We start from the raw sequence: 25,535 nt of genomic DNA on the forward strand, positions 1-25,535 counted from the left end.
TATTATTATCTAAATCGTAAAAGGTCTGTTTTTGATCTACAGGTGATCAAAAACCGACTAAAAATTATGGAACGTTTTGGTCTGTTTTTGACCTTGATGCGATCAAAACCAGTTAAATGATTGTGACAAAAAAAGTCTGATTTTGGTCTTGAAACAATAGAAAACAATTTTATTATAACATCAAAAATGGTCTAAATTGGGAATAGTACGGGCAAAAATAGATTAAATTCTTATATAAAATAGATACACATAATAAAATTAAATTGAATGAAAAATATTAAAAATTTTCATTAATCATAAAACAGACTAAATTTTTTGACCCGGGTCTTTAGATAAATATTAGCCGTTCAAATTTAACACTACACTTAGTGCGATTTTCACACCGTCCGTGTTAAAAATTTTTACACCGAATCATTTACACCACACCGAGTCCAAAAAATTTTTTACAGAGTGATTTGAGGATTTTGGAATCGGTTTTGATGCACGTGGGTGGTTGGCCAATGGTGATGAATCCCGATGAATGGAACCAAAAAAACACCTGGCAGAAAGTCGAGTAGTATTTCTTTCAATTAAGATCCAGTTATGTTTTTTATAACTTCAATCTTCCTGGAGTTGACCAAAATCCGGGAAATAACTCGAAAATAAAGCCGGGATATATTCCGAGAGTTGGGTACAGGGAATTAGGGTTCCGTGATTTTGCATCTAATAATTATACCAGGTAAACCGATTTCATTGTGACCATTGCTAAAATGTTTGTAAAATATACTCAAGCTGCTATTTCTGACGAAGTTATCAGCATGCATTAATTATTTTTGAGTTTCTATTTTATAATTTATTCTTACAGATTTCACATCATTCTGAAATGTCGGATGATAAACAATTCTCGCTTAATAAATTCATTGAATTTTATGAAAATACTGCCACAGATTTGAAGCTAGAAAATGAAGAAAAAATAAAATTTTCGAAATTGATACAAAATGTTTTTGATCTAATAAATAAAGATCATGATCCGATGATGAATGTCACTGTCAGAGATCAAAATTACTATGCTAATTTGTCAGTATAGTTGAGTAAAACATCTCCAAGGACAATTGGTAAATTCTGGTAGATTATTTTGCACACCTCATATCGCGAAGCAGTTGAGGAACAGTTAGACCTCGTTATAAGACTATTAGTTTCTTTCTCAAGCTACCGCTAGTCTTATTTAAGATTTTTATATTTTTTAAAAAATCATTTCATCCTATAAGGTAAAAGCCCCAATAGATGATCACGTACCAGTATATGATCACTCCATGTATCTGTATATCTATATTCACAAATATACTGGTACATGATCATCTATTGGGGCTTTTACCTTAAATAGTAATAATTTTTAAAAAATCAAAAAATCATCTGTAAAAAATTTTTTAATTATTTTTTTTCTTTTCAAAAGCATTGATGCAATTTATTTTTTTCTTTAAAAATAAATGAGCGTTATGAAGCGTGCACTTTAAAATTTTCTAAACTCTTGATACAAATTGCGGTGTACCTGATTAATATAATAAAATTTTTTAGTTAATTACATCCACTGGCATTTCGTTTGCGATCTGATGATTTATTCTAGCGAAGATATAAGAAATTTGTTCATTAATTTGGAAAATGAAGAAATCGGTATTGTTGAACGAAAACCTCGGTAAGAACTATTTATTTATTTTCATTTTTATATTAAATCGTTCATGGTTCATTTTTTGTCCAGTTGGCTGGAATGTATTGGAGAAATTGAACTAACTGATGCAGCAGCTTATGCATTCACTAAGAAATACTTCTCTAAAGATAGCGAACAAAAAGTAAGTATCCTTTCTTCTACTCTTGATTTTAAAATTGTTAGATTTAAAATGATGAATTCATTGAATTTTTAGGCGCGAAGTATGTTAGCTGCGATTCATGAAAGTTTGCAGATAATGATTGAAAAGTCAAATTTAATGACCGGAGAACTTAAAGAAGATATATTGAGGAAATTGAAGAAAATGAAGATTTTTATAGGGTTTCTACAGTGGTATAAAAATCAGACTCATGTTGATAATATATTTAAAGGGGTATTTTTTTTAAATACATTTTTTTTTAGTGTTACTACATTTATTGCTTTTTTAAAAGTAATAAAGAGTTCAATTTTTTTAAAATACAGAATTTTTTTGATTTATTTTAAAATATTAACTTGTTCATATCTTCGAAAATTTGCATTTTTTGAGTATCAACATAAAAATCAATTTTGTAGAAAATTAAATATCTTAAAAATGTTTTCTTTGGAATTTTTTTGGTAAGATAAGCCATTCTCTTAATATATATAAAAAAAAAAAAAAAAAAAAAAAAACACGAAAAAATTATTGATTTTCATAGCGAGAAGTTAAAAAATAAAGAAAATTACTTTGAGAACTAATAAAATTCACGTAAGATGAGAGAATAAAATTGTCAAAATCTCTTTTGAAGAGAGTTCAATATACTATAAACAATAGTTTTTATCAATATGGTGCTCAGTAATAAATTTTGCGTCATTGTGTCAAGAAATTTTGTATTAAAAGTTTTTATGTTAAATATTTAACACTTTTGTGTGTAAATTTAACGTATTTTTTAAATTACAAAAATTAAATATGAAAAGTGAAGTACTTTGTTAAACTTTTATTTTATTTGACATTTTTTCTTTTAAAAAGCAATAAATGTTATATTTATACTCTCGAAACGTATTTTTTTTTGAGTGAAAAAAGTAGTTTGATAATGAATAATGATGATAATAATTAACATTTTATAATTTATTATTCTTACAGTTAAACATAGGAGATTGCTACATGGACAATATACTCAGCTACCGTAAATTCGAATTGAAGGTTGGATTAACAAACATGTTAAACCTAGCAAGTACTTACGAGGGGTAATCAAATATCACATAAATTTGTTTTATAACTGATAAATGATGACAAATGTTGAAATAATGATGTATAATTTGTAAAATGAAATATTTTAAATTCTAGATGGGATGTGGATCCAATTAATGTTAATGCACGGTACCAAAATAATATCATAAGTTCGTTTATTTAAATAATTATTATTTTATCCAATTGCAACATGAATTGGCTATTATTATTTCTGTTGAATGTAAAAATAATTTACAGGTGTTCCGGTCGCGAATCTGCAGCCCCCGCTGTTTACGTTCAATCTTCCTGAGTAATTAAAAATAATTAATTTACCATATTTATTATTGATTAATTATTATTTATATCATATCATTTTTAGGCCAGTTAATTACGGAATATCTGGAGGAATTATTGGCCACGAAATGAGTCATGGGTTCGATAGCGAGGGTGAGTTGAAAATAATTATTATTTTATTTAAATTTCATAGTTATTTTTTCTTTATTTCTTCTTTTTTTTAGGACTTTTGATCGATGAGAATCAAGAGAAGAGAAAATTACCAGACGTGGTTATTGAAGTAATCAACGCTCGGATGGAATGTTTCGCTACTCAGTTTGACAAAATATACACTGATAAAATTGGAAATATTACTGCAGATCAACAAGTACTAAAATTTTTTTATTATTATATTATTATTATCTTCATATATATTATTACCCGTGTAAAAAAAAGTTTCCTGAAAAGTTCCGGAATAGTTCCTGGTCCGGAACGTTCCTATGATAAGACAATCCGGAACATCCCCGGAATACTTTTGCAATGTTCTCGAAATAGTTCTGGAACATTCATGGAACACTTCCGGAACATTTTCGGAAAATCTCCGACAGACTTATAAAACATCGCTGGAATACTTCCCGAATAAATTGGGAATACTTACGGAACATAATCCAAACGTTTACCGGAAATGTTCCAGAAGCATTCGAGGATTTTTCCAGGGATATTTTAAACATATCCCCGATGTATTCCCAATATATTTTGTAACTATTCCCGATTTGTTCCGAAAGTATTTCGGGAATATTCCAGGAGTGTACTGGAGATGTTCTGGAAGTATTCCCAATTTATTCTGGAAGTATTCCAGCGATATTCTATAAATCAGCCGGAGATTTTCCGGAAATGTTCCGAAAGTGTTCCACGGATGTTCCAGAACTATTTCGAGAACATTGCAGAAGTATTCCGGGGATGTTCCGGATTGTCTCATCATAGGAACGTTCCAGACCAGGAACTTTTCCGGAACTTTTCAGGAAACTTTTTTTTTACACGGGTATTACATCTATATAATTAAGAGAATAAGGAAAATTTTGTCTCTGGCATATTTATATGTTAAAATGAAACACGGCAGAACGAAAAAAAAAAAAAAAATTACATAATATAATGTAACGTGGCGCTTCATGTAAAAAACTGGAAAAGTTAATGTTTCAGATTGTAAGTTTTTCAGATTTTGTAAGAATTAGATTGTAAAATTTAAATATTATACTTAAAGCTATAAAAATTAACATTTAAAGTTTGAATTTTAAAAATGTTATTTCTAACTGCAATTTTCCTAGTTTTAAATTTGAAACTAGACTTATTACTTATTACAATCAACTTATTACAAAAAAATTTATTTTTATACATAAATTACATTTTTATTAATTTGTATCATTAAGGAAAATTTTGAATTAATTTTCATTTATATACATTTAGAAAATGTTTCATATCAACAATAATTAATAATGATAATAATTCGGATATATGTCTGTCTGTCTGTCAGTTAATATAAATTGATAGACATTTAGAATTTTATCGAATAAAAAAAAGGTATAATAGATTTAAATGTCTGTTAAAATTATAATTTTTTTACTAGGAAGTAAAACGATTGTGATAATTATAATTACAAAATCCTTGAGTTAAAAAGATATTTTGAGGATGTATCGAAGATATGAAACAGATAGTACTAATGAGACTATTCTTGAATGAGTAGACAAGAGCATTCAGTGTTTAATACTGACTCTGACAACTAGCTTCAGAAATGATCTACACAATAGGGTTTGAATTTAAAGTTATAAAATAAGGTAAAGCAACATATTGATAAAAATCCATTGTTAATATTTTATTTTTTAGACTATTTTTATTAGCAACCAGCTCGATTGGATTTTCAAGAAAAATTCAATCACGAGAGCCCGATGATTCTATTTCAAATCCGATGGGATGGTTATTTGATATTGAAGCAGAAAATAATGGAGAAAATAAAAATGAGCTGAGGGAAACTGAGACCGTTTGCCTTACAAAAGAATGTCGGATAATTGGTATGTATTGCTTTATAACTTTCTTTCGTGGTATCAATTTTTTCTTTTTTATTTTAATAAATAATTTTTCAGCTGATGAGTTTTTGCGCAGTATGAACAAATCAGTTGATCCTTGTGACGATTTCTACAAATTTACTTGCCAAGGTTGGACTACTACCGATGCTCCTTCGTACTTACCACTTTGGGCGCGTTTTATAATGTTCCAAGAAGTCGTTTACAAACGACTGAAGGGTATTTTGGAAAAAGACCAGCAGCCAGACGATATTTTGCCGGTAAAACAGGCAAAAAAATGGTTTAAGACCTGCATGGATTCAGGTTGTTATTAATTTATCCCTGCATAATTCCCAAACACAAAATAATAATAATTTTCATTTAATAATGAATGAATTAATTAAATGTTTGTGCGCAGAGGGTCTGAATAGACGCGGCATAAAAACATTGGAATCGATACTGATGCGCGTGGGAGGCTGGCCAATTACATTAGACTCTGAAGAGTGGGACGAGGACGCTTATAATTGGGAAAAAATAGATAATTATTATTTCCAATTAACGTCCTCCCATATTTTTTACCAATTTAATATATTTCCATACGTCGGCGCTACGGATGATGACATTGGGGTGAGCTTTATTGCATATCATTATTTTTTTCGCCAATTTATAATGAATTATGCAATCATAAATCGATCATTATGATCTATGGAACTTTATTCAAATTTAATTATTATAATTAAAGATCTCACCAGGTGATTTGCCGCTGGGGGAAAAATTGTCTGATAAATATCGTGATTATAAGGGAAATGACTACGACGCGTACAAGGAATTTGTTTATAAGGTCGTTGAAGTTTTTTCTAAAAACCATAAAGGCAAAAATTTTTATAGGGAAAAACTTGAACGAGATGTTGTTAGTATAGTCGAATTTGAAAAGGAATTATTTATGGTAAGTATCAGCTCAATGCTAATAAACAATCTTAATTATTCATTTTTTTTAGATTTCATGAAAATCTAATTATTGCATTTGTCCTTATAACGGAATTTTTGAAAAATTTTGCTATTTTTCTATTTAGTCCGTTGGTTAGCTTTAAAAATACATTTTCTGCCCTCCGGCTGGAAAGTGGCAACTTTCTGGCCGCTGCGCTAAACAAAGTTGCCACATTCCGACTACGTCGAGCAGAAGAATAGTATACACACCTTGGCCAGTAAATAAGAAAGCCTCAGATCACATGTTTGTCAGCCTCGGCTTCGCCTCGGCCAACAATTACATGTGATCTGAGACTTTTCTTATTTTACTGGCCTAGGTATGTAATATACTATTTCTTGCTCTCCTAGCCGAAAGTACGCTCTTCCTGGCAGCAATTTACTTCAGGAAGAGCAACTTTTATGGCCTGCTCTAACGCATGCGCGCTACGCATATTTTCTGGCTCGGCAGCACAGAACCTTGCTTTCTTTCGTATTTTCGTGGCGCGACCGGCCTATACAGCGAGTTTCAACTGTATATATAACAGTCACAACATCGTCTGTATGTAACATGTCAGCGCATAAACTAACCAAAAAATGTCAAAAAAATAAAAATAATTTTGAACTAGATCATTGTTAATGAACTATTTAATAATAATACTGCACAAATAATTTATATAAAAAGTTTAAAAAATAAAACATAATAGTTTTGTGAATTTTATTTGCTTTTTTTTTATATTTTGATAGTTAGTAAAGCAATGTTTATAAAATGATCCATGTACTCTACAAACTTGTAATAATTTAATTTCAATCTTTCTTAGCCGTCGATTACTAATTAAAAACTAATTTTTAATCAACTTAAAAAAATAAATTCTGTAATTAGAATGAGTTTAAATATTTATGACAAATTCTGTGTATGATATCACTCTTAATCAGAGCATTTGTTAGTAAAATTTAAAATAACATTTTTTTTCAATTTATTAACTTTCATTTTTATTTTTTTTTATACCCGCCCCGACCAGCAAAGCCTCGGCTTTGTAAAAGTCGGGCGGCGCCCCCCTCACGTCCGGCAAAACCCCTTCCACGGGGTTACGTACTTTCGGCTGGAGAGCAAGAAAAATAGTATACAACCCATGACCAGAATGTTGGATACCTTGACGTATGTGATATGATGGCCTCGGCTACGCCTCGGCCATCATATCCCATACGCCAGGAAATCCAACTTTCTGGCCTTGGGTTGTAATATACTATCTATTCAAAGTTTATAAATGTATGTATTTATTCGATTTAACGCGGCTTGTCACGAAGATAGCTTTCATAATTTTTAACGGATCTGATTGAAACTGAACATATTTATTCTTTGGACGAGTCTCGAGGTCAAGTTTGAAGATGAGCCAAATCAGTCGGGTAGTGAAGAAATTACAGCATTCAAAATTTTCAAAAAATATAAACCATTACACTTTTAATAGTTTTCTTTTCAAACAGTTTCTGAACTCGATTACATCAAATCTCTGTAAGATACATCTAAAAGCTTGTTAAATAAGCTTCAATTTCCAGGTTTACTTGTTTATGTAAACCAAAATTCACTTATTTTTTTCATCTATTTGAAGAAATTTTCTTTTTACAAGTTTTTGATTGTCCCAAAAATCTATTCTCATTTCAGCTGCTAAATAATTCTTTATCAATAATATACTTTTCAAACAGATTCGTGAAGATGATGACGAAGGAGATGGATTTCAGCGACAAAGAATTGGCAAATTTATTGATTTCTACGAGTCAGAAATAAAAAAGTCAAACCTTGAAGCCTTTAAAATTGATTTCAAAAAATCAATAACTGAATTACTAGCTATGGTCGGTCAAAAATACAATAGTTCAATGGAAATGAGCATCAAAGACGATGTTTACTTTCCAAAGCTAGCTAAGCTGATGAAGAAGACACCAAAAAAAGTAATAAGTAAGTAAATTGGTTACCTTATTTAAATTGGTTTGATTGACAAATATTTGACCAATTATTTGATAGTCAATTACATGCACTGGCATTTCGTGAGCAACATGCTTGAGCACACAACCAACGAAATGAGGAACTTGATTTTCGAACTGATGGAAAGGGAGATTGGTGTTACTGAGCGACCTCCAAGGTAGAAATTAGTAATCAAATTTAAATAATTATGTCTAATTAATTTAATGGAAGAGTTTAATGAATTTCAAATATTTGGAAAGATGGATGGAGTGCGTTGAATTGACCAAAATGCAGGAAGCGGTAGCGTACGCTTTCATGAAAGAGTATTTTCCTTCAGAAACCAACACTAAGGTCAGTAACAGCAATCAAATTGATTGATCGTTGCTTCTATTAATTATTGATGACTTAATCAGATGCAAGAGGTGATTAATAACGTACAAGGCAGTGTTGAGACATTGATTGATAATTCGAATTTCATGAACACCGAGGTGAAGAAGGCTTGGATAACCAAGCTCAAGAATATGAAGTTTTTAGTCGGGTTTCCTCAGAGTTTTCAGAACAATTCCGCCATCATCGCTTCTTTTCACGGGGTGATTATTTAATTATTGGAATCTAATTTACTGAACCTAACTAACTGGTTAATTAATTGTTGTAGTTAATTATTGGTTCCGATTTGATAGACAATAATTTGAGTTACGATAGATACAAAGTAAGATTCAAGTTAAGGAACTTTATGACGACAGGTCCTGTAGTGGGGTATGTTACAATGAGGATCTAATGGATTAAAACAAATTAACTTGATACAAGAGAAGAATTCTTGAATCAAGAAAATCAATCTGAAGAGATGCTTTTTCTTGAATCAACTAAATTAAGAAAAATTTCTTAGTTTAAGAATTTTTCTATTTTAATTAAGATGAATCCCTTCAAAATGATGTTTTTAGTTCAATAATTTTTTTCTTGAATCAAGCTAATTTTTTCTTCAGTTTAGATATTAAATGGTTAATAATGAGCACTAACGTCTTAATTAAGATTTTTTTCAATAAAATAGAATAAAGTAGAACCACCGGTTTTGAACACTTTGGTGCTATTTTTGGACACTTTGGAATTCAATGACCGTGCAGAAAATTGTAATGTCAAAATAATATTTTCACAGAATTTTTAAACGCTTACATTCATAAAAACAGAATTTAAGATACTATTATGTTTATTATTTATACAATGATTTGGACATTAAATGTCTAAAAACGGTATTGTATCCATAAACGGTACTTCTATCGTACTTGCGATCTGACATGTTTGTTTAATGAAAGTACATAGTCGAAAAAAATTTTTCAAAATTGTTGGCTAAGACGTTGTTGCTTATAAATTATTAGCATGTAAATATAAATGAAGTAATAATAATGTTTTTTTTTTTTAAATAGTTGGTCGACGGAATCATTGACGGTTGGAGCAAGTTATGGTGGAAATGTTATAGGTACGTTTTTGTAAATTAATTGTTATAATATTACAATTCAGATTAGTTAATTTCCAAAAAATTTTAAATATTTTGAACATTATAAATAGCTCAGAGAATTCAAAATAGTCAAATAGTTTGAAATGAAGAAAATAAGTTTCATTGTAAAGTCGTGTAGAATTGAGTGTGAAAAGCAACCACTTTAAAAAAAGTTAAAGATAATGAAAAGTTCAGAAAACAAATTTTGATTTTTTTATTCAGAGGTAAAATCTCTTTTAGTTTTTTGACGACTCACTGTTCTTTTTGACAATATAAAAAAAATCGATTTTTTGTAATTTTCTATGGAATTTCTTCAAAACATCAAAAAATTCCTATATCTTTTGAGTTATAAAACGGGTCAGAAAACTTTCAAATTACAGAATTGTTAAAAAAAAGTAAATGAATAATTAATAATATTAATTTTTTCTGTTATTTTAGGTCGATAAAATATTTATACATATTTAGTAGTAATTGATAATTTGAAAATGAGGGGATCAACGAATCGCATCCCACATTATATTAATTAATAAATAATTTGTTTACAGTTGTACCTGCGGCGCTGTTTCAGCCTCCGCTTTTAACTCCAAATTTACCAGAGTACTCATTAATATATGATAGTTATTACAATATTACAAATGAGTGAATTGCTTTTAATTAACTCACTGATTATATTTGTAGATTTGTTAACTATGGCATACTTGGAACGACTATAGGCCATGAAATCGGACACGGATATGATGGGATGGGTAAGACCCTATTTTCATACACTTAATGTAATTAAAATTATTATTTGTTATTAATTTAATTTTCGTGGTTTTTAAGGAATATTCGACAGTGGAGATTACGAGGAAATTCCGATCACGAAAGAGGATGAGAATATTGTTCTTGATAGCTTTAAATGTTTCTCTGAATTTTATGAAAACTTCATGAATAAAACTGATTATTCAGAAGATGTAATTGCAAAAAATTTTGTTAATTTAATGTGCTGAAAATATTATATTAATGATAATTATAATTTATGTTTGCAGGAACTCAGTTTTGGTAATCGTACTTTAGGAGAAAATTTGTCTGACGTAATGGGAATCCATGCAGTATTCGACGCATACAAAAAATTATTATCTAAAACAGGCGGTGCTGATAGAAAATTACCAAATTTTGAAGAGTTTACTGATGAGCAAATGCTGTTTATTTCTTATGGAAATGTAAGTGAATATTTTTAATCCTGAGATATTTTTATCTTAATTTAGTTGAAATTTTGATTGTTTGATATATCAAAAAACTAACTTTTGAATATTTCAGATGTGGTGTGAGATAGCCAACGAGCAGTTTGCTGAGAAACAAAGAAGAAATGACGTCCATAGCCCAGGTCGCATAAGAGTATTAGGTGCGTTAAAAAACAGCCCGGAATTCACAAAAGCATTTAATTGCCCCAAGAGAAGCTCCATGAACCCGGATAAAAAGTGCAACATGTGGGAAGCTCAAGTTAAACCTAAAAGTCGTCGACGGTATGGAAAACATCATACGTGGATTGTGAATTGATGATAGTTTAGTAAATGCTCGTCATTTTTTAAATTCAGTTATTTATATACTCAGAAAAAAAACAATAATATTTACTGTTTTACATATCATGTTCCTGAAGCTAAAAAGACGTATAAAAAATTTTTTTTAGTAATTTTTCATACTTTTAACATTTCTAAGTTAATCGGAGCAATAAAAGTTTTAAATAGAGATCAGTTGTATTTTTCTAAAATTCTTTTCAATAGATCATGGCAATAATTGCTACAGTAGCGCTCAAAAGTATTTTGACAAATATATTTAATGCTTTAATTAAAAATAAATATGAAACACAATAATCATTTATTTATTTTTTTAACAGCTTTTGAATAATCTACAGAATAGTGTCAAAGTGGTCCTTGTTCGTAACAAAAAAAAGTTTAATTTTTAAAATATTAAAAAAATGGTGGCTCTAAAGTATTTTGACATTGTTGAAAAAAACTAACGCATAATGTTGTCAAAATACTTTTGAGCGCTACTGTATATTAGCATAGTTGAAGTCAGTGCTTAGAATTGAAAATAAAATGCCATTCGGCCTCACCCGAAATGTAGGGTAGATTTCATTTGATATATGTTACGTGCATCAAATCAAAGACAATTTCATGAGCTTTCACATGAATTTTCCGAAAATTAGCTATTATTTCTCAATCAAGAGTTATACATTAATGAAGTGACCGAAAACGTGATTTTAACTATTTTGAAAATTTTAAATGGCCACCATTTCTAAACTAATTGATCGATTTTGCTCATCTACGAACTCGTTCAAGGTAATTACCCAAAGAATACGTGTACTAAGTTTCATCAAGATCGGTTGAAAACTTGTGCAGATATCCCGATGACAAGATCGGTTATATTACATATATATACATACATACATATTAAAATTTCTAAACGCTAATATAGTAATAATTACTATTTGATACTGGCATTATAACTATTCTTTTTTCTCCGTGACAGTTAATAACGAATTCTGATTTTAAGTATGGATAATTTTTATGAAAAAAGGTAAAATCAGATTTTTGCAGTAATTAATAACTAAAAAAAAAATAAAAAAAGTTTTAAAAAACGTTTTTCATAGGAAGTGAATCCATTTGTCTCTGAGTGTAGCATAAACGAATTGTTAAAATATTAAGAGAAGTGGAAGATAAAAAAGGGATGTATTTCTCGGCGGATTAACGTGAGTTGAAAACTCACATGGGAATCATCATCTGTATTGTATCGTAAAAAGCCCGTATCTCTTGGGTCTCGGGTCATGCGTATCGTAAATGAATTACCTCATATCTGCTAGCACACTCTGCAGTTACAGACTAGACTATCGCCCTTATGTGTATATATGTACATTTCTCACACCACTCACTTCCGTTCAATTGTACTGAATTTTATCCCGTGCAATGAAACACTAAATAACCAGCTCCGTTTATTTCCATTTGTGTTTCTCAGCAAATTTTCCGATAAACATTTAACGGTGTTAATATTTACGGATTTGCTATCGTTGGTAGTTTATAACTTTCCTGATGAATTATGACTGAAAAATCTAATGGAATGAAGATGCAGATGTGAATGAGGTTTTTTGTCGAGAAGTTCCTGGCCCCAGGCTGGGCGGATGCTTTAAATGTACATATATTTGCAAAGATAATCAAATTGTCAGTGAGTATCATTGGAGTTAGTTGGTCTAGTTTCTCTGGTCAAACGGACGTCCCTTGAGAATTAAATCGAGATGGATAACTCGAGAAGCATCCCTAATCAAACTCAAGTGGATTCTGAAACTATTCATTCCAGTTTTTTTGGTTTTAGATCGATAGTTTTGCTGGTGTATAAATTTTGATAATTTAAGAGAATTTATCGAATTGCACGAGTTTTTGGTAATTTATAAGGTAATTAACATTGGTAGTGGATGAACAATTTCATTTTTTGCTCACATAGTCGAAAATAACGTGATATTAATTTCATCGAGGAAATTAATAGATCTGTTTTTTTATCTAGCGGCTGCTGTAATTGGAATTTTCGAACCGCTCAAATTTATTTTACATTTTTAAAATGATAAAAATTGTAAAATGTGAAGATACAAATAATACTAAAAGAAAAAACATACTTTTTTGCCCTCCGGGCGGAAAGTGGCAACTTTCGTCCCGCTGCGCTAAACAAAGTTGCCGCTTTCCGCCTTCGTCGAGCAAAAAAATAGTATACACTCCACAGGAAGTAAATAAGAAAGCCTCAGATCACATGTTTGTCAACCTCGGCTTCGCCTCGGCCGACAATTACATGTGATCTGAGACATTTCTTACTTTACTTCCCTAGGTGTGTAATATACTATTTTAACGCAATTAATAGAAATTTTCGTCAAAAAAAGCTTAATTTCCAACTTAATAGAAGCAACTATATTTTTTTCAGCTCAATATTTCGTCAGTATATTTAATTTTATGTCAATTAAATCACAAAATATTCAGAAGTTTTTCTTAATCAACATATTTTTCTTTATACCTCGGTCGAAAGTACGCATCTTTTGCACCTATTTCGCGGCAGAAAGTTAAAGATTCGTGCATTGATTAAGCTACACATTCGCCTTCTATAACAGCGGGAGCAAATGCTTTCGCTACCGCGACTGACATTAGTCATTTGTTACTAACTATGTTTTGTTTACGCTGATCATTTACGATTGATGGTACAATACAACTTGATTATATTTCTTTCTTTCTTTTACTTACATGAAATATTTCATATATAGATAGAGATATAGATAAAAATATAACTGTCGTAAGAGTGAGTAGATCATCCGATGTAACTTTATAACCAGGTTGTACTGTACTGAGATTCAGTTTGACAGTGACGTGTGTAAAATGGATCAACTTTATTGAATTAATGAATTATTTAGAAAAATGTACGCAGTAACAACAATTTAATTTGATTTTTATTAATTATTGTTAATTTTCAGATAATATGCTCGTTTTTTCTATTTTTAACCGAGAATAATCTTTATTATGTTTGTTGAATTCAAGAAATTTCAGTTTTATTTAATCTAAAAATTAAAAAAAAAAAAATGTTTTTTAATTATTTTTTATTTGATTTTACATTAATTTTGTTTTATTTGAGGCCTGCCCCCCCCCCCCCCCGACCAGCAGCACTCGCTTCGCTCGTGCCGCAAATGTCGGGGGCAGCCATCAATTTTTTTTCGATACAGTGCATGAAATATTTTACGTACTTTCGACCGGCTATAAAGAAAAATAGTATACACTACACGGGCAGAAGTCATCATGGCGCGCAGTGCAGAAATCTCAAACTTTCTGCCCTAATAGTGTAATATACTATTCTTTTGAATCAATAGTTTGAGCGCAATTTAAATGTTTGTAAGCATGACCAAAGTCTAAATTATGAACTTTTGAAAAATTATCTGATTTTTCAGTAACATTACAGTTCAATAATCATAATTATTCATTAAATAAGCAGTAGAATAAATTACAGACCGAAAAACAAAGCGCTATTAATTTCATCGATAAAATTAATAGATCTATTTTTTGCTTAAATAACTGCTGTAATTGGAATTTTTGAACCATTCTAATTCACTTTACATTGTATACATTCCTAAAAGAGTAAAAAGTGTCAATTATTGAAACCTTGACACTATAATTTAAACAAACTCGATTTTTTGCCTGAAAACGTAGTTGCTAGATCAAGGTAGCTCAACGAGCATTAGCATGCAGTCAGCATCAGCGTCCAGACACATAACCGCAAGTATTATTTTGAAATATGATACAAAATAGAAATGGCCTCCGGTTACTACTCACATTATAACAATAATAACAATAACAATAACAATAATATGCACATGTCGCGAGAACGAGTTACGAGTATTCTCAGTACTTGGGTGACGCGGTGCGATATGCCACGTACAGAGTTATTTCAGCAAAATAAAATTATTTTTTTTGTCGTACCACACACAAGTTAAGCTAAGAGTGTCATGCCGTGAGAGCGCTGCGGTTAAAGAGATCCTCCAGGGTGATCCGACTCGCGAGATATTTTCCCCAGGATCCACTACACATTTTGTCTACTATGTTTCGCGCACATTACACAACTATTCGCTTATTGTTACCAATAAAACTGGACTGTCTCATAGATTTCGCGCAGGTCAAGGATTTTCATTCTTTTATTTTATGTTTTATGTTATGCATGATTCATAATAAGAAGCATTAGAGTGTTCTACGATCGAAAATTTTTTTTGCCTCCTCTACAATTATTTTCATTGTTATACTCTTGTTAGTTCACGGACAGCAAGATAATTTATATACCATCAAACAGATAATTAAATCAAGATTAATTTTGTAATTTCTAACAATTTATTTAGTGTAATACAGACGATAAAATCATTAAAATAAACTAACAAATTTGTTCTTGTCAAGCAATAGAAAAATTTTCGTAGCTAGGAAACACGATGACTTTACAAAAAGTCCATTATTTACGTCATTTTTTTTTAATAGACTTGTTTTGTCCCTTAAAGGATTTGATATCTCAAATGACTATCTAAATTGGTGTCCAATTACAATTAGTTAGTTCTAATTAAAGAGCTCTAAAATTAACGCGAAATATTTTAAGTATAAATTACTTCAATAGTTGATAACAATAAATTTTGTTCTTTTTGTACTTTGCTCTATAAATTACCGACATAATATATTGCTTATTAAAAATTCAATAAGTATTATGAATCATGAACTTTTGAATTTTCCAAATTTTTATTTTATTTAGTATCGATAATGATAATAAAGGATAGTAATGTGGATCATAAAAGCGGTCAATGCTCATTAGGACTAAAAATAATTGAATTTTTTAAAAATATAATCTAAAACAAAAACAATAGAAGAAAAATGAATCTCCTGGAGTCAACGTTGCTCAAAAAGGTACAAAAGGTTATCGTTATCAGTTATCATATATGAAGCTTGTTATTTATTAAATTAACCTTCATATCACGTCCACATTCTTATCGTAACGATCGTGGAAAACGTCTTATTTGAAAAATACTATTTTAGGTTTTTTGCCCCGCGGAAATGGATAAAAATAAATATAGAACGAGATAAAGAATAAGAAAAAGTGGAAAAGGTAAAGTTGTACCATTTATCTCCGGTTATTTTCATGCTTATCGTTACCAATTTATATGATTGTGTGTGTGAATATCAGTATCAAAAACAGTTTGTATGTGAAATTGTGTACGGAAGAGATACTCATGTTCTGTTTGTGACAGATTCGATGTAGCAAAAGCTGTATATAGTTGTATATAGGGTACGGTACACTCTTCGCCGCCCGGTACCACCATTGTATCATTGTGTAATCGGATGTATAAATGCTAGCCCATTCAGCTAGACCGTTTCTCTTCATATATATCTGCTTGTGTTTGGGTTTGTGTTTATGTTTATATGTACGTTTCAGTCATGTTTTAGGGACAATGTCTACATAGCTGAACATGACAACTTTACAAGGTTTCTGTCACAACCAATGATCAGATATGGCTATTTTTTGGCATTATATTGCTGTTAATGTTGATGCTATTTGTTTTTATAAAATTGAAAATTTCACTTTTTGAAATGTCATTATTCAACGGCAGGAGGCTGTATCTGGGTTTGTCATTAATTGATGATCATTTTTAAGAATTTATTGTCGATTTTCAGGTGATTCAATACTTGAGTGTTAAAAATTGGTGATAAAAAAATCAAAAATAATTTTTAAATTCTCATTGATTTTTAAGAATGAATCAAATCTTTTGTTATGCTTTGGGAGGAAGGTTCAATTTCTTTTTAAAATAACTTACTCAAATTTTAATGTCTAAACTGTAGTCACATTATTTGTTTATTTAATAACGTAAAGTTGCACTTCAACTGGAAAGCTAATTATCAACTGTTAAATTTTAATTGAATTGTTAGTATTTATTTTGGGCTTAATTTTATAACATAATATTAAAGTAAGATCTTTGATTACAATTCTATAATTTATTCTTAAAGGTTTTCTGTAATTAGGAATACATAACAATTCGTAGTGTATTCTATGAGTTACATTCTGTAACTGATTAAAAAGGTATTAAAGAACATACATTGCAGTTTTAAATATCATTACGCCACGGGAATAAACTGGTAATATGGTGCGTTCTGCTCAGACGCTGGCGTATGAACATCACCGTCAGCAATTTTGAAAGATAACATTAAAAGAATAAGAAAAAATCTACAGAGGCATAACACTTTACAAAATATTTCCAAATTTTTGATTTTTTTGAATCAAAATTAGTATAACTAGATGAAAAATTAAAGATTATGTCAAAAATTTATTTCTGAAGGTTAATTTTGAAAAGCGAATCAAATTTTCACTGAAAATATTCCTGTATCAAAATAAGTTGAAACTTGATAAAAAATAAAAGATAATAACCAAAAATTTATTTTTAGCGTTAAATTTTGAAGAACAGATTGAATTTTAACTAAAATTTCCTAATTTTCTTATCACAGCTTGTTTAATGTGATTAAAAATTAAAAATTTGCCTACTAGCAGCTAATTCCAAAGAAAAAATACAAAATTTCACTGAAAATTTTTTAAATTTTGAATCAAAATCTATTTAATACGATGAAAAATAAAAAATAAAGTTCAAAATTTGTTTCTAGCTGCGAATTGAAAAAAAAAAAAATCAAATTTGCCTTGAACTTTTGAACACTTCCAAGCTTTTAACCTCCAAAGGTCCGAATACGATCGACCTCGTAAAGCCTATAATTCTTCAACAACTCTGAAGACTTTCCTATCAAACTTTATACTATTTTATCAATTTCTCCAAAGATACTACCCACAAAAAACTTGTTTCATTACTCTAAAATCCACTACCGATAAAATAAAAAAAATAATAACGCGAAAACTTCTCAACAATTTAAACCCTGAAATTAAAACATAGATTTAAAAATGAATACAAAAAAAAAAAAGAAAAACCTACAAAGCTTATGTTTCAGAGTTACTATAACTCTCGTTTCACGTCAAAGCATTCGCAAAGAGCCTTAGTAATAAAAACAATAAAAGTAGGAAAGATAAGTATTTTTTATTCTTCCAAAGCCACAAAGGAGCGTGTTAATTTAAAACAAAGCTTTGATTAAATATTTCTGTCCGTCAAGATACATTACGTCTATCTTTCTAGAGGAATATATCCACTATATACCCACTGTTTTTTTCCACCCTAAAAAGTATTACTTTATTTTCTTTTTCACATAAAAGAAAAAATTTTCATAACTCGTAAGCCCGTCGAAATTTCTTAACAAACAAATACTTGATCTGTCGTTTGATCTGAAAACTAAAGCATAAAAAAAAAGTAAAAACAATGCATCGCATTCTTTGATTAAAATTTATCCACCCAGCATTTCATGTTCTCTGTACGTTTCTTTGTTCAAACAACGAATATTCATGGGATAACACTTGAAATCCGCTTAGCTCGACCTACACATTTTTTTTTTTACATACATACATAAATATTTATCGAAGACAAACACAAGCAGGTAGTATCAAAGAGTTTAAATTTGATTCTCCTTCATCCGTTTTTTTGTGTATTTATTATTATTATTATTATTATAGTTTTTGTTTTTTTTTGCAGTCAACACATATGTATGTCGGGGCAGCAAACAGAAATTTTTTACATCATCACGTAGGAAAAACATTCGAATTAAATTTGTTGATTTTGTTGATTTCCACATGAACTTTTTATGAAACATTTTAGCGAACCGGATAATTGGGAGCGAAATTGGCAGAAAGTGAAACGAAGACAAAAACTGTAAGGGCAAAGGTGAGGGTGACAACTCCCAGGTATTGGTCCACTGGCTATTTTCTATCTCCGGTATTGCTCGAATCAACCGACAGCCGGCGTTGATTCCCGCAGGACGTAACACCTCCCCCGTCAGAATCGGTGCGTTCCGAACTGTTGCATATACCAATACTGGCAATAACGATGCCGATTTGGTGATCTCTGGGTGCAGTTTACGCTGGAGAGCTCTGCACACACCGTTGTTCACAAAACTATCATCGAGTGTGTTGGTATTGGTATTAGTATATTATATACTGCTTCACCCGAGTTCGAGGGAGTGTAACCACTACACGTATCGACATTGGTTTTGATGCAATCCAGTCCTTTTTCTACCCAGATACTCCCAGTGTCGAGTGATTTTTGTCCGGGGCCAATTTGCGACAAACCCCTTGCCAATCGTTAACTATTGACATTTTGTTTTAATTTTTACGTTTTTATTTTTTGAAGAATGATCGCTTTAATGCGAGGACTGGGGTTTGAATACATGTGAAAATTATTTTTTTTAGATCTAACATGTGTTAATATTGATCTTTTGAAAGAGTTGGTTCTAATTTTTGATGAAAATAAATTATAAGTCTACAAAAAAGTCTAACAGACTAAATATCCTCCTTCAATAATATCTCGATGTTTTATTTAAAAAAAATAGAAATAAATGTATAAATGAGACCAATTTGTTCGGAGATATTAATGACCCGGAAATTTTTTTCTGATATCTTTGAACGCAGTAAAAAATTTGCGTCATTGCATCAAAAAATTTTGAGTTAAATATTTGAAACCCCCCATGAAAAAAAAAAAAAATATAAAAAAAATTTATGTTGAAAAATGTAAAAAATATATTTTAAATACATTAAGAATCTATAAAAAATATATAGAAAATATGTAAGGTAAATATATTTTTAATAACTAACTTTTGGCCGATTTTCATATATATTTTAAATATAATAAAGATCTATAAAAAATATATAAATATATAAAAAATATGTATACTTTTTTGTGGTATTTAACACAAATTTTTTTGACGCAATGACGCAAAATTTTTTAGACAACAGGCTATTTTTATCAGGATATTTTTGGACAAAATATTTATTCCCGATTCCTTACAAAGTAAGTTAACAGGACAAAATCGATAAAATGATTGATCTTGCAGGTAATTTTTAAAACTTTATAATATTTAATAACTCAAAAAAATTCAAAATTGATCAATTAGTTAATTTTTGAGAAAAAAATCTGAAAATTATTTCGGCAGAGCCCATACTCGCCCAGTGTCGACCATCAATATTTCGGTCACTATTCTAATAACAAAATTAATTTGAGGTGATGAATTTGTTGCTAATTGGTAGCTCTAATTAATTTTGTTACTTGATTAGAATCCGAGCAATCATTAGTAATGTCGGTCAATGCTGGATCGTGTCAGTACTCATTTTACAGGCGTCTTTGTTGGGCAAATTCGACGCAGTTTGTCAAATAAAAAAAGTTTATATACAGTTTTGAATCAATCGTTCAAAGAATTTGAAAGTTAGTAAATAAACTTTTCAATGCATCGTTTGATTACAATTTTTTTGGTAGCGGTTGACCCAGTTTTCTAAAAATAAAATATTAAATCCAAAAATAATGTTTCTAAAATCTTAAAATTTATAAAAAATTCGATTTTATAAAATACACTCAACTCGATAACTTTTAAAAAATAAAAATATATCTTTAAATATTCCCAAGCAAAATGTATAAAAACCATTTCAAATTATTTTATTACCGAATTCACTTGAAACTAGGTCAGAATTATTATTATTTAATAAACAATGATGAAAGTTTTATAAAAAAAAATGAATACTAAATTTTTTCCTCTGTTATTAAAAAAAATTCGTCTCATTTTTCAAAAAAAAAAAAAAAAAACTAAACAAGCGCATCCGTTAGTGTGGTCCGTTCCCATGGCTCAGTGTCTCGTTAAATTATTAATAATTTAATAACCAGTAGTTGGTGTCCGACACCCAACTCGGTCAAATGATAAAAAAGTTTAAGGATCTAATAAGGGGTTGTTACCAATATTAACGAGCTCTACTTAATATAATTTAATAATAAAAAGTTGTTTTTCTCGCGGTTAAATCCATGGTAATTATGCCGTCGAAACCAAGCAATTCAAGCTCCTCAGTCCATTCCCTGTTCAGAAACAACATACATCAACGGGCGTGGGTAGTTATATTATTATTATTATTGTGTTACATTACACGAGGGTGGTATGGGGAAATAATTCCTTCGTAAGGCCAAGAGAGTATTTAAGCTGGATGGTTGTTTTTCCCTAAAAAAGTTGCCTGACAAGCCGATACGATGACAAGACGTTCCAGCTCCAGCTTTAAACTCCAGACTGAGATTGTCCTGCTATTCTGTTAAATCCTGAATGTTGGTAGGGCTCTTACCGCTTACCGACGCGAGATTGTGGTATCCAATCTTCGCTAATGGCCGCAAAAAATAATTATAATGGACCGCTTTTTGTCGTTACACATCCCCGCGTGTATTTGGTCCCCGGTGACAACCGCGTAGGTATAATAAACAGGATAATATTGTTTGTGTCTACATTTTTCAGTAAATCTGAGTGTTGTTTTTTTTTAATTATCTATTTTGGTGACCAGTTGTTCCGTGATGATGATTATTATGATTGTGAGGTAATTGTCGTGAAAAATGCGTCCTTTGTCGAGTATCTTTGTAAGAAGCTAATGACCAAATAAAGACGTAGCTCTTTTCTTTATCCGGCTGAGGGGAATTGGGTCACGGCTAAATTCATCCTTTGCATGTTTTCGTGTCGTTTAATTATACGATTATTTTTTAATTTCGTTCCGTGGATATATATTATTATGGTTTGTACTTGTACTTGGAGATTTACTGTTACACCAAACTGTTAATATTTTATTTTATTGTCCTCGGGTTTTCGGGTTAGTCTCAGAAAGGCTTTTAGTGACGAGGTCGTTAAGGAGATTAAAACATTTTTTAATGGTCAAAGTCATAGTTCATATCTTAAGAAAAAAATAACATATGGAATGTTATAAATCTAATGAAATTTTTATCGTACCAATTTATTAAAAATGGGGGCAAAGGTAGCGCAAATAAAACGTCAATTTTTATTTTTTGAGTCTCCGATAAGACTTTGTTAGTTTGTCATGTCTTAAGAACCCTCTACAAAAATCAACTTAATAAAAAATTTTTAGGGTTTCTTATTTTAAAAATTTTCAAAGTAGAAGTCTTGAACTGCTCTCGAGCGACTTTTGAATATTAATATCAACGAACTTTTAATTTTTTTCTGTCAAGTTGACACATTCAAGAATATAAATAAACCACTTCGACTCTAATAAAAGTCAGACAAAACAATTATTACTACTGTATGTTATTCAACATACATTTATCCGGCATTTGAAAAAAGTTTCTAAAATTTTGAGCGACTTCTATAAATAAAAAAAAAAGTTTGGAAAATCCAAAAATGCACGACTCATAATGCTCATTTAATTATGAAATATTATTAAAATAAAAAATGTGAAAAAAAATATATAAAACAGCTTAAATAGCACGATAATACGTACGCGCTTCTAGTGGGATAGATGTACACAATATATATATATATATATAGATATACAATCTTCTGGTTTTTGTTTTATTTTATTAATTGTATATAAATGACACTGAATTACCTAGCCATTCACATTCGGTGACCTACAATTCTTCCAAAGAATTAAAAAAAAAACTTAACTCAATTAATGCATTTTTTCGCAAGTTAAAGTGTTTCCAGAGTTTCATACATGACGGAAAGGAAAATTTTTTGACCTATTTTGATTTTTTTTTGTTTCTGTTGCACTAAATTAATTTTTCAAAAGTGTCAAATTGATCTCCATTAAATTATCTTGACAATAGTATGCAAAATATTTTAATTCCGTGAACTAACAAGATTGTAATATTAAAAAAAGTTGCTGAAAGGAGGCGAAAAAAATTTTTCGATCGTAAAGCACTCTGTGATGCTTCGCATCATGAGTCGTGCAATTTGGATTTTAAATTTTCAAAGTGTACATCATTTTCAACCTGGAAAATAATAGTGACGAGAAAAAAAAATTCATAGCAAAAAGTTCAATTTATCACGATTTAAGAAACTTTTAAAAATCTTAAGTGACCTCTAAAAATTTTCTATCAAACTAACCTTTGAACAGGGCCCTAAAAATATGAAAAACTAACATATTTTGATAAGAGACTTGAAAAATAAAATTAGTCGGCTTTTTTGCTTCACTCCAGTGATCATCATTTATGAAGATTAATTTTTTACTATCATTTCATACATAATAATAATGAAATTTTATAATCTCCTTTAAAAATTAATTTGGGAAAAAAACCAAATTTTCTACGATTTTATTTAATCCTGGACAATAATCTGGTGTTAAAAAATAATTGAAGGAGCTGCAGAATCAAATAGCGAATAAAAGTCGACCTCGTTGTTGTTGTGGTGTTATTGCAGAAGTGAGCAATAAACAGGTTAGAGTGGCAGGAAAAGTGGCTTTTTGGAATAAAATTAATGCGACGCTTGAGGGTATAACTTGCTCCAAGATCAATGAGCTTGGGTGTAGCATAATCCGAGCGTGGTTGCAAATAGGTTATAATCTAATTTTAATCATTTGCGCGTCTACTATTAGCATATTCAATCTGAACGGTAATTACTCTGGTATTTCATCTTGCGTGATAAAAAGTGTTGAGTCTTTAAGCCGGCAAATTGGCTGAGTTACTTTTAATGTTCTTATGCACTTCAACGTGTACTAATGTATCATCTTCTTTTAATTCAAATAACCATCTGTTCTACATTATGTACCCGCGCCTATTTTGCAAGCGAGTCACGTATATTCTGGGTTGGTATATTTTTTCGAGTTGAATGATCTGGTTCTATCGAAATCAAGTACTCACTTATACCATGGCTACGAGTTGTGAATGTGATCAACTACATGGGATGTTATGCAGCAAACGCTTACCTGTAACAGAAAAAAATAAATTTATATTAATTTAAATTCCTACTTTACCGGCTTACAAAAGAAATATGCCTTCAGGTTGATATTATGTATTGAGTATGAAAAACGCGGAAAAAGTTTTATAGATAAAAGATAAAATGTCTGTTAGGTGCAAAGTAGAGCGAGGCATTTTGCTCACAGGCATTTTAAACTGATAAGAAACGCTCTTGACTTGATTGTCCTAAGGGAAAACGCAACCCAGCTTTTCCATGTCATATATTTTAACCCAACAATTCCGATGTTTGCATCAGAAGTACTGCCTGCAGCTCGGGCTACAATTTTCATGCTACTTTCGGTATAGTGTAACATAAATATTAATAAAGCGTAGCTGAATATGCACTGCTTGCAAAATAAACAAGTTTAGTTTATGGTAAAACTCTTTTTTCAACAGTTCTCAACCGGGCAAATTAATTTTAAACTGATTTAACGTCAGAAAAGTCTATTTGATAACTGAAATTAAAGTTGATTTTTTGGTGCTCTTGAAAATTTGCAAAAGTTAAATTTTATTGAATAGAACGAAAAATAGACAATTTTTTATCTAGAAAAATGAGTAAATATTTAAATTTAAGATTATTTAATGAACTTTTAAATTTATTTTACAGAAATTTAATGTTATCGCGTTTATTAGAAGTTATTTTGAGAAAAGCTAGTATTATTAGAAGTGTGATCTTTGGGTTTTTTTGAAAATTTTTAACTGCTGCTTGTGAATAAATTTTCTGATTTTGTTCATCTATAATTTTTAGATCAATGGTAGTGTCTATTATATAATCTTACGGTAATATTTTGTGATAAAAACTTCTTCCAATCACCAATGATTTTACCCAACTAAAAATTTTTTTTATTTATTTATTTAACTATATGCTAAGGCAAAAGCTGAATGGTAAAAATATATAAAAATTTTATAATCACATAAGTACTATGATTTATTTTAATAAAGTTGATTTCGTTACATTAATTACAATCTAATTATTTAGAATTTTAATGTTTAAACAAAGAAAATGGTACTATTCAAAAATGCCAACATTGTCTAAGAAAGTCATCTGTCATTCGGTTTTAGTTTAACTAATTTTTCTCTTACATCCATGTCAATTGCCCCCATGAAAATTATTTACATTAATAGTATATATTAAGAGGGTATTCTGGCCTAGAAGCATGAAATTCATGTACACTGAGAGAAAAATATGGTCAAATGAACTAGGAAAATCTAGTTAAATAGTATCACCACTATTTAATTGCAGTTCTTGTACCTAACATTATTTATTATATTGAACCCCAATAAATAGTTACTTAAACTATTTTCAATTAAATATCAGCTTAATAGCCATCTTGATAAACTTTAAATTAGAAAATAGAAAAAATAATTCGGATAGCTCGAACCGGGAATCTAACTCGGATCTTTTGGTTACGCACTAAGGGCTCTTCTAGTTTAGCTATCTGAGACGTTGTCCGTAAAAACTTTTCAATCACCTAATAACTTTTTGTTTAACACGATAACGAAAACATATTTATTAAAA

General features: G+C 30.0%; 2 protein-coding genes across 5 annotated transcripts in view; one reads left to right on the plus strand and one right to left on the minus strand.

The window, feature by feature from the left end:
- Positions 1 to 25,535, minus strand: part of LOC123265477 (CCR4-NOT transcription complex subunit 6-like) — a 602,565-nt gene that overhangs the window by 88,992 nt on the left and 488,038 nt on the right. The gene's annotated exons all lie outside the window — the stretch shown is intronic.
- On the plus strand, positions 4,814 to 24,559 carry LOC123265474 (neprilysin-1-like). Of its 2 annotated transcripts, XM_044729264.1 has the most exons (17): positions 4,814 to 4,967; positions 5,043 to 5,227; positions 5,300 to 5,542; positions 5,637 to 5,845; positions 5,961 to 6,164; positions 7,886 to 8,135; positions 8,202 to 8,319; positions 8,402 to 8,492; positions 8,555 to 8,731; positions 8,797 to 8,897; positions 9,563 to 9,615; positions 10,179 to 10,230; positions 10,312 to 10,379; positions 10,456 to 10,586; positions 10,662 to 10,835; positions 10,933 to 11,209; positions 24,548 to 24,559. In XM_044729264.1, exons 1-16 carry the CDS (start codon positions 4,951 to 4,953, stop codon positions 11,170 to 11,172), a joined length of 2,313 nt encoding a protein of 770 aa, XP_044585199.1. In that variant the 5' UTR covers positions 4,814 to 4,950; the 3' UTR covers positions 11,173 to 11,209; positions 24,548 to 24,559. The 2 variants fall into 2 exon arrangements, with proteins under 2 accessions (XP_044585199.1, XP_044585198.1); XM_044729263.1 differs by lacking the exon at positions 24,548 to 24,559 and having other exon boundaries at positions 10,933 to 11,361.

Source organism: Cotesia glomerata, linkage group LG5, assembly GCF_020080835.1.
Source record: "Cotesia glomerata isolate CgM1 linkage group LG5, MPM_Cglom_v2.3, whole genome shotgun sequence".
Classification (NCBI taxonomy): domain Eukaryota; kingdom Metazoa; phylum Arthropoda; class Insecta; order Hymenoptera; family Braconidae; genus Cotesia; species Cotesia glomerata.

What these genes read in the sequence shown, in the direction of transcription:
- LOC123265474 (XM_044729264.1), top strand. An exon ending in AAAAGAATGTCGGATAATTG is followed by an intron (nt 5,228 to 5,299) that starts GTATGTATTGCT and finishes ATAATTTTTCAG; the next exon opens with CTGATGAGTTTTTGCGCAGT. An exon ending in TTAACTCCAAATTTACCAGA is followed by an intron (nt 10,231 to 10,311) that starts GTACTCATTAAT and finishes TTATATTTGTAG; the next exon opens with ATTTGTTAACTATGGCATAC.